At 44.5% G+C, this 8,788-nt stretch overlaps 1 protein-coding gene across 3 annotated transcripts in view; it reads left to right on the top strand.

The window, feature by feature from the left end:
- The first annotated feature begins 2,395 nt into the window (after positions 1 to 2,395).
- BOD1L1 (biorientation of chromosomes in cell division 1 like 1) overlaps positions 2,396 to 8,788 on the top strand; it is a 53,479-nt gene continuing 47,086 nt past the window's right edge. Inside the window, exons 1-2 of one of the 3 annotated variants that reach the window (XM_057705671.1) lie at positions 2,396 to 2,766; positions 8,056 to 8,180. In XM_057705671.1, coding sequence (XP_057561654.1) covers positions 2,530 to 2,766; positions 8,056 to 8,180 — 362 coding nt within the window. In that variant the 5' untranslated portion in view covers positions 2,396 to 2,529. Of the gene's footprint in view, positions 2,767 to 8,055; positions 8,181 to 8,788 lie in introns of those variants that run through there. The other 2 variants (XR_009048778.1, XM_057705672.1) reach the window with 2 other exon arrangements.

The following is an 8,788-nucleotide window of genomic DNA, read 5'->3' as shown; positions in this document are numbered from 1 at the left end:
TTTCCTATAATGAGTGTGTATTAATCTTATAATCACAAAAATATGAGGCATACCTCAAAAACTGGTACAACAGTGTAAAGCAATTATATTCCAATAAAGAGCTTAAAAAAATATGGAATGGTGAGGAACCAATGAATCAGAATAAATAAAATTAATATCAACAAAAAAGTTAAAAAAATTAATTATAGTTAATTATCACCTAATTATGTTTTAGAAAATATTTAAGATTTTCTATATGTTGTTAACAAAACATAAAATTATTTACTAGCTACTGAACCAATTCATGTTTAGCAGCAAATACCTTATTGTTTTTTTTTTTAAAGTTTGATCATTTGCTTAATTAAATTTATGGAGTTTTGCTGATTTCCTATGGATGATCCTTTAGTTATTCTCAAATAGCTGAATAAATTTGATACACACATCGGTATACACCAAATAAACACCATGCCTTTTACCATACTACACACAATAAGTACTTTACGTATTTCACAATATACTATATTGCATTGTTGGTAATTAACTGAAGGGCAATATATCATATTTTCATAACTAATTTTGAAAATAGATAAAACAATATCTTACACCATTTTAATCTTGATTGCTTTTAGTAATAAATCTTTTAAGATTCCATGACTTCTGTTCTCTGCAGTCTTCATTATACTTCTCGAGATGCACGACACTTTATGTGAACTGAAACAATGAAGTCAAAGTGTTTTTGACAGAAAATAAATCCTATCTGGCTGATTTGGCTAGTTTGATGATGAAAATGGCTGTTAATTATGCTATATGACAAATATTTCCTATATTTGACAGTTTTAACTTTAATGAGCCATTTCATTAGCTGCAAAGTTTTGACAAAAGCAAAACTGAACCACCTGTAACCATAAAAAAAAAAGCATCTTATCCAAAACTATTTATGCAAATGAACAACGTTTAGATTTTTCCCAAAGTTTGAGTGTATCAAGTTAAAGGTATAGCTCATTAAAAAAAAAAAAGGGTGTAATTCATAGTCACCTGATGTGACTGTGGTCTTTTTTTTTTTTCTTCTTTAACCCCCTACTCCAGTCATTTAAAGTCTTGATGAAGCCTATCTGGTATATTTTCTAGAAACTGAAAAAGCGGAAGAATAAGGACTAGGTAAACAAGTCCTTTGGCAAGATCGGGTGGTTTGCAATTCTTTGTTTTCAACAAAATTGAAGGAGAGCCTAACCGAAGGGTCAACTTAAAAATCATCAAATCTAATTTTTTGACGTCAAGAATTGAGTGATACTGCTGCAATAAAACTCCGTTCCCAGGTACAGTACTTGTTTATATGAATACGATTTTTCAGGTCATACAGCTATAAAACCCAGAAATGCGAATAGAACTGTTGCTCAATCCTTCCCGTTCTAGCAATAAGACAGATTCATCCACAGATCTGTGAATTTTAAAAAGCAACAATATCCACTTCACCAAGAGATGTATTTTCCCACAACGTTTACATTCTATTGAATAATTATGAAAATCTGTAATATTTATTTTGCCTTGGTCGTGTACTAATAATAATTTTAAAGATAACTCAGTCAAGCATCGGGCGGTTTGCTGTCTTTGTAACCTTGGACAATTCATCTCTCTCGGATCTCAGTTTCCTGATTTGCAAACCAGTGGTAGTAGTGAGACCTAGTTTAACTGTTCCGAAGACAGGGTGAATCAACGCACAGAAAAGCTCTAAACGCCACGCCTGGCCCCTAGTGCGTGCTATATAAGCATTCTCGATTGAGCAAACAAATGAAGAGCAACACCCTAAACACTAAGAGCTCAGGGGTATGTTTTCACGGGTAGGAAGGAGGTGCTGCAGCGATCGGGTTCTGGACCACAGGCACGCTCGGGGAGCACCAGGGGATGCTCAAGAGAATGCGGGGTGGGGCGGCGAGGAGGGAGGCAGGAGGCCCTTGGAGCCACCCGCCTGGAAGAAAGGTGGGCAGGGTCACAGACTGAGAACGAAGAGGGCCGGGAGAGTTCAGAATAAGCCGTCCTACCTACGGCTCGCCTGTCTACGGATGCCAATGTCCACGGGTCTCGACCCCCCCGTGCATCAGGAGCGACGGCGTCAGCCCTGAACGCAAGCGCCACCGGTACCCGGCCAACGTTTCGCTCCCCCGCCCCAGACCGGCGCCCCGTCGGCCCTCGCACCCCGGGAGTCGCGCGAGTCAAACGCCCCGAGCGCCCTGGCCTCCAGACCCAGGGCGCGCACGCAGAGCCCGTCGCCCGCCGCCGGCTCAGCGACGCAGTGCAGCCTCGCGGGGGCGTCCGCGACAGGAGGCGGCCGGAACTGGCCCCTCGCGGCCCCCGTAGCCGGACCCTGGTTGCCATCGTCACCGCCTTTTCCTCCCTTCCCCCTTTCACTTCCGGGGTTGCTCTGGATCCGCTGGTTCCGTAACAACATCCCGTTGGCGTCCCTCAGGCGGCGGGACCTGTGTAGCCGCCGCCGTCGCCGCCTCCCAGGAGCGCCGCCCGCCAGGGCCCGCGCCCTCCGCGGCCCAGGCCGCCATGGCCACCAACCCGCAGCCGCAGCCGCCTCCCCCCGCGCCGCCGCCTCCCCCGCCGCAGCCTCAGCCACCGCCGCCGCCGCCCGGCCCCGGGGCTGGCCCGGGCGCGGGCGGGGCGGGCGGCGCGGGGACCGGCGCCGGGGACCCGCAGCTCGTGGCCATGATCGTGAACCACCTCAAGAGCCAGGGGCTCTTCGACCAGTTTCGCCGGGACTGCCTGGCCGATGTGGACACCAAGGTTCGGGGCGCGCGAGGGCTGCGGGCGTTCGGGGACGGGGGAGGACCCGCGGGCCGCCTTGCCGGGCGGTTTCCCGCATCCGTCGATGGGCCGGTGGCGCCTCTGGAGCGCGCCTTCCGTCGAGCTCCCTGCGCGGCCGCTTCCTCTCTTAGCTGCGGCTTTGTGTGCGGCACTGTGCGAGGCACGCCGCGTCCATTCATTCTATTAGCCTTTCGTTTGTGTAAGTCTAGCGTTGAGCACCTACGACGTGCTAGGCACTGCTTAGGTGCTGGAAGTACAGAGGTGAGCAAGACGGAGTCACTGTTCTTTTGCAGGCTGTTTTGGAAACATTAACGCTTAACAGTACTTTCATCTCTTGAGTCCCCGCCCCACTCCGATTTACTTTGTATCCGAGTTCTTTTTGCCTCCTCTCTTCAAGATTTCTGGTAAGGATCGTGTCTTTGTCCTTTGGAGAAGTTACTGAGTGGTGATGAATCAAACTATTTGCAATGTGCATCGCTGGACTTTGTGAGGGGTGCATAGGTGAGGAGGCAGAGCTGGGGAGATCAGGATTTCTGTTTCTACCAGTGACTGTCTGATATAGGTAGCTTAGGCGAAGCCACTTCTCTAAAGTGAGAAGGGAGGTGGGGTGAGGGGTGAAGAGCAGAGAGAACTGAGGAAAGGATGGAGGAGAGGTGACAGCAGATATTGAAGTGGAAGAAGGATTGGACAACAGTGAGTTCAGAAGTGTAAAGTGTAGAGGAGAAAAGTCAGCACAGCGGTTCCCTGTACAAAAAGAGTTAGGGGCTAGGAAGGGGAAGGGATTTTGTACCAAATGTCAAAGTGAAAGGAGTGTTAGCAGGAACAGATAAACTTAGCTGGTTCTGCAAAGGATGAGTAGAGGACACCAGGAAGAAGCATTCAGTGAGATGGATGGCAGCCGGTAGGGTTTGGAAGCAAGTGAAGCAGGAAGCTTCTATTGAAAACAATTGAATTTTCCTTTTTCTTTTTCTCTCTCTTTTTTTTTTTTTTTAACTTAGGTCTGGTTTGGTTCATTGTTTTATAGTTTTGATAGGGTGAGGATTTTCTCATAACATGTTCAGCTGTTCTAAAGAACCTCGTTTCTTTGAGAAAAGTGCTTTGAGGTGAACTGCACACAATTCCGTTATCTCCTCTGGGAAAACCTTACTGACATGTGGCGACATCTTCCCTTTTAAGAACTCTGGCCCACCTTATAGACCAGAAATAGAATATGCCTTTTTGAGTTGTCAGAGTTTCTGCACCACAGAAAATTCAGTTTACTTGGGGATATTTATCTATGTAGGAAGTATTGATATGTAGTTTTCTCACTTTGTTTTAGAGAATATGCACAACCACCTTTTTGAAAATAATGCCTATTTTCTATTTCGCCCTCCCTCCCTTTCTTTCTTCCTTTCATAGGACATGGCCAAGTAAATGTTACCCAGCTAAATAAAGCTGGTTATTTATGTCCGGCAAGTAGACACTTCATTTTGCTGTTCTCCGAAACCTACAAATCTGTGTGTTATTATTGTGTATGCAGATTGAAAATTTAACATGGTGGGGGCGAGGGAGCTGCAGTATCGAAGGCTCAACTTTTTCTTCATCCCTGTCCCCACTGGCTGTTATTGTTGTGTCTGTAATATCCCTGGCAGATCCTCTTACAGTGGAGTCTTAAAACATCTCTTGAGGGGGAAGGAGGGAAGCACAGTGCTTTGACAATCTAATGAAAACTAGGAAGAATGCACATATGCACTCTAACTTGCAGCCACAAGACCCAGCTAATGCTGAGGCTCCTCTGCTGTAGACTCCAGCTCCCAGATCCCTAGAGCGAGCTGAGAGGGTGTAGAGCCATTCTGACCCCATTGCACTCAGTGTGAGGAGGGAGGATTGAGAGAGGCCCATCTCTCTGTCCCAGGCAGGGAACTCACTGACCAAGTAAATATGGCACCTTTTACTCCAGGTAGTAAAAGCCAATTTGGGGTACTTTCTTAGTTATAAATGGCTCCTGGTCTCTCTGATTATTGTCTATTTCTTTTTGGATTCAAAAGGAAAATCAAAGCCAGAAGTATACAAGTTTATTCACCCAACAGGTACTTATTATGTAGCAGGCATTGTTCTAGGTTCCAGGGATACAGCAGTGAACAGGAGGTCCCCTGCTGATATGGAGCTTGAGTCCCAGCAGAGAAAAAAGACAATAAATAATAAGTGAGAGGTTCTATGGAAGAAGGAAAGCAGGATGAGGGTGAAAAGAATTGCTGATGTGTTTTAAATAAGTTGTTCAGGGAAGATTTCAATGAGATGACATTTGAGCCATAACTGAAGGAGCTGTCTAGCTGTGAGGGCTGAGAGTTCCAAATGGAGACCCCAACAAGGCCAGGGCTTGAGGCAGAACCTGCTGAGGGAGAAAGTGATAGGAGGTGAGGTAGGAGTGCCCCTCCCTCCCTCCACAGATCTGCCAGGCCTTGGGAGCCTTTGTAAGAGTTTGGTGCTTGCTGGAGCTGAGAAGCCACTGGCAGGAGTTGAGCAGAAGGAGGACGTGATCTGACTTCCATTTTAGGTGGCTTGACCTCATGTAATTTTTTTTTTTTTTTTTTTTTTTTGGCACACGGGCTCAGTTGCTCCGCGGCATGTGGGATCTTCTTGGAGCTGGGATCGAACCCGTGACCTCTGCATTGGCAGGTGGATTCTTAACCACTGCGCCACCTAGGAAGCCCTCATGTAATTATTAATAGTGTTCCCGTCGTACTCAGTCATGATCTGATTTGGAAAATAAATTATATGGTTCCCTTAGTTTTAGAAGATTGGTACTAGCTGCACCATGGAAAACAAGACTTCAGACGAGCAAGGGCAGATGCAGGGAGGTCAGCAACTATAATCTGGACAGGAGGTGGAAATGCTCTGGACCAGAGTGGTAGCAGTGAAGTGGGTGGGGAGTGGTCAGGTTCTGGCTGAATTTTGGTGCTAATGCTGACAGGATTTGCTGCTGGTTTGGATGAGGAGTGGAAGAGAAAGGGAGGAGTCAAGGATGACACCGAGGCCTTTGACCCGGAGCACTGGAAAAGGAAGAAGAGATAGCTATTCCCAGAAGAGTAATGGAATCTAAAATATTTCTCTAGTCACTAGGCTTTCTACCTAAAGGAGAACTTAGGAACCAGGAGAATTACCTGTTGTAGTTCAAATTGAAGATTGTTTTATGGGGCAACTAGAGTGCTAAATTCATTGTGATGTTTGAGCCTAAATGTTTCTGAGATTTGGGACTACTGGAAAGAAGAATTATGTTTTAGAATCATTGGGGAGAAAATTAATTTTCGTTCACATTGATTTTTGGATAAATGGAGAAGAACATGAGAAATGATCATGGGACTGCTTTTGGCAGAATAGAACGTAGATGTTAGCAAAAGTCTGGAAACTGGAAGAGATCAAGGGGTGTCACAAAGGGATAAAATCTTAATCATCTGTGTTACCTAGATAGTTATGCAGTCATCTCATCTGACAATTGCTTTCTAACTGCTTATCTGCCTAGCAGTGTGCAAAGGTGTGTGGAAACGAAGATGAAAAGAGTGGGAGGAGTAGGCTTACATTTCAGTAGGGAGATAAATATTCCCCCCTCCCCAAAATACAATGCATCACAAGAATTTCTTGGATGACAGTGTGTATAGGAGACAGTTGGTACATGGGAGAAGGGCCACGGAAGCCTACCTTGGGTGTCAGGATGACTTCACAGATTTGGGTGAACTCTGAAGGTGAGAAGTTTGCCAAATGGACAAGGAGAAGGAATGGTAGGTGCACAAGATTAAAGGCATGAGAATTTATCCCTGGAGAATAAGCTTTGAAAGGTAAGAGAGCAAATAGCAGAAGACGAGGCTGTATGGTTTTGCCCAAAATCATTCAGGGCACTCAAGCTCATCTACTGTAAAAGACACATAAAAAAAGGATACGAAGAGCATGAGATGTGGGGGACAACTTGTAGGAACGGAGCATGCAGTCCTGACTGAGTGGTCAAACATTCCTTCTAGGCAGCGTCCTTTTAAATAGAGATGACATAGTATGTGTCCTCTCTCCTGCTTCCCTTATGTCAGGAGTGCTCCGCTTTACCACAGTTAACATTTTGGGCTGTGGGGGACTGCCCCCTGCACTGTACGATATTCAGCAGCATCCCTGCCCTCTACACACTAGATGCCGGTAGCAAATTTCCTCAGCTGTGACAATCAAAAACGTCTCCAGACATTGCTGGATATACCCCCAGGGTGGGGGTGGGAGGGACGAAATTGCTTGAAGTTAAGAACTGGTGTCGGGCTTCCTAGGTGGCGCAGTGGTTAAGAATCCGCCTGCCAATGCAGGGGGCACAGGTTCAGTCCCTGCTCCAGGAAGATCCCACATGCCACGGAGCAACTAAGCCCGTGCACCAAAAAAAAGAAAAAAAGACCTGGCGCCTTACATCAAATTTGATGCCTAGTTCCAGTGGTTATCACTTCGTAATTTCTCTTGGGTCCATGCCTTTCAGCCCATTTTTGCCACCCCAGTACAGACCTTCATTATTCTAGTTATTACATGCTTTCCTGAATATATTTTGTTTCTGTTTACTGTTTCACCATAGGAAGATTAATCATTGGAAAGCTCAGCTGTCACATATCACTCTGCTCATATGTGCTGTGCGTTCCCATTCTCTATCCCATAATTCCAGACTTTGTATACAGGTCCCCAAATCCTTCCAGACCCTAGTCCCAAGCTATACCTCCCACCTCATTTCTCTGCTTGACTCCATTCAAATTGGATTTAACAATATGGGGGCTCCCTAATGCTCCTGGCCCCACATTTTCTCATCCACTTGCTCTTATTATTGTTGGCTGTACCTGCAAGGCCTGCCTTTCCTATTCCCAGCTGCGTTGTGAAACTTTGAATATCCAACTCAGGTGCTGCATTGTCAATGAAGGCTTACTTCCTCTGCTCCTCTGCCTTTCTTTGTACCAAATCAGCTAACAGTAAAATTTATTGGTGTCTTATTTTCTAGTCCCTTGTCTATAAATAGGAGGTATATCTGTCTTCTTTGTATTCCTTATTTCCAAATATCTTGTCTTAGACAAAATAAATGGTATTTGAATGACAAATTATTCTGAAGCAGTATTGTCATAAGCTGTGAAACTTTGTTGCCACATCGATACTGTAACCTAAGAAATGTTAACACTGTTTATAAAGATACTCAAATTCTTGAGACTATCAATATTGATATTGTATAGCAATGGAGATTTTTGACGTTTATGTCTTTTTTCTTTCTTTCTTTCTTTCTAGCCTGCCTATCAGAATCTGAGACAACGTGTTGACAACTTTGTTGCAAACCACTTAGCAACTCATACATGGAGTCCCCACCTCAATAAGAACCAGCTAAGAAACAATATTCGACAGCAAGTGCTCAAGTAAGTCTCAGAATTGCAGAGTTCCTAGAAGGGCTTGAGAATGTCACGATGTACTTTGCCTGAAAGCAGAGACACTGTGCAGAAGTTTGTTCACCTGGTAATAATTTTGTCAGGTTTGGTGTGGCTATTTTATATTATGATATAGTATAATTTTAGAGTAGGCTGTAATCACTTCACATTTCCCCCATAAATTTAAAAGTCTGATTTCTCCTGTAGACCTTTGGAAATACTGAGGGAAGGAAATGACAGTGTGACTTAGAAAACCCCCCTAGGTATGAATAGATGGTAAATGCCAGATTGGTAAATATAGCCTAAACAGTTACATTCACAATTATTTTCTTGGCCCTAAAAGAGCAGGGTTTATTATTCCTGATTTCAAATAAAGACATTAAAGATCACTGAAATTAAAACATTTTTCCCTGATTTGTGATCGTGTCTTCTATGTTCTAATACGGTCCCTTGCTTTTTCCTTTTTCTTGCATTTTACTGTGATTTTACCTGTGCTTTTTTAGTGATGATATAACCAAAAAAGGAGTGCATTTGAACCTGTAAGAGTCATTTTTTGGTAAATGTAAAGACAGAAAAGCTGGAATGTTTAGAGGGACCTA

This window comes from Hippopotamus amphibius, chromosome 13 (assembly GCF_030028045.1).
Source record: "Hippopotamus amphibius kiboko isolate mHipAmp2 chromosome 13, mHipAmp2.hap2, whole genome shotgun sequence".
Lineage (NCBI taxonomy): Eukaryota > Metazoa > Chordata > Mammalia > Artiodactyla > Hippopotamidae > Hippopotamus > Hippopotamus amphibius.
Note: the sequence above shows the minus strand (reverse complement) of the source record. Positions and strands in the feature narration are given on the sequence as shown.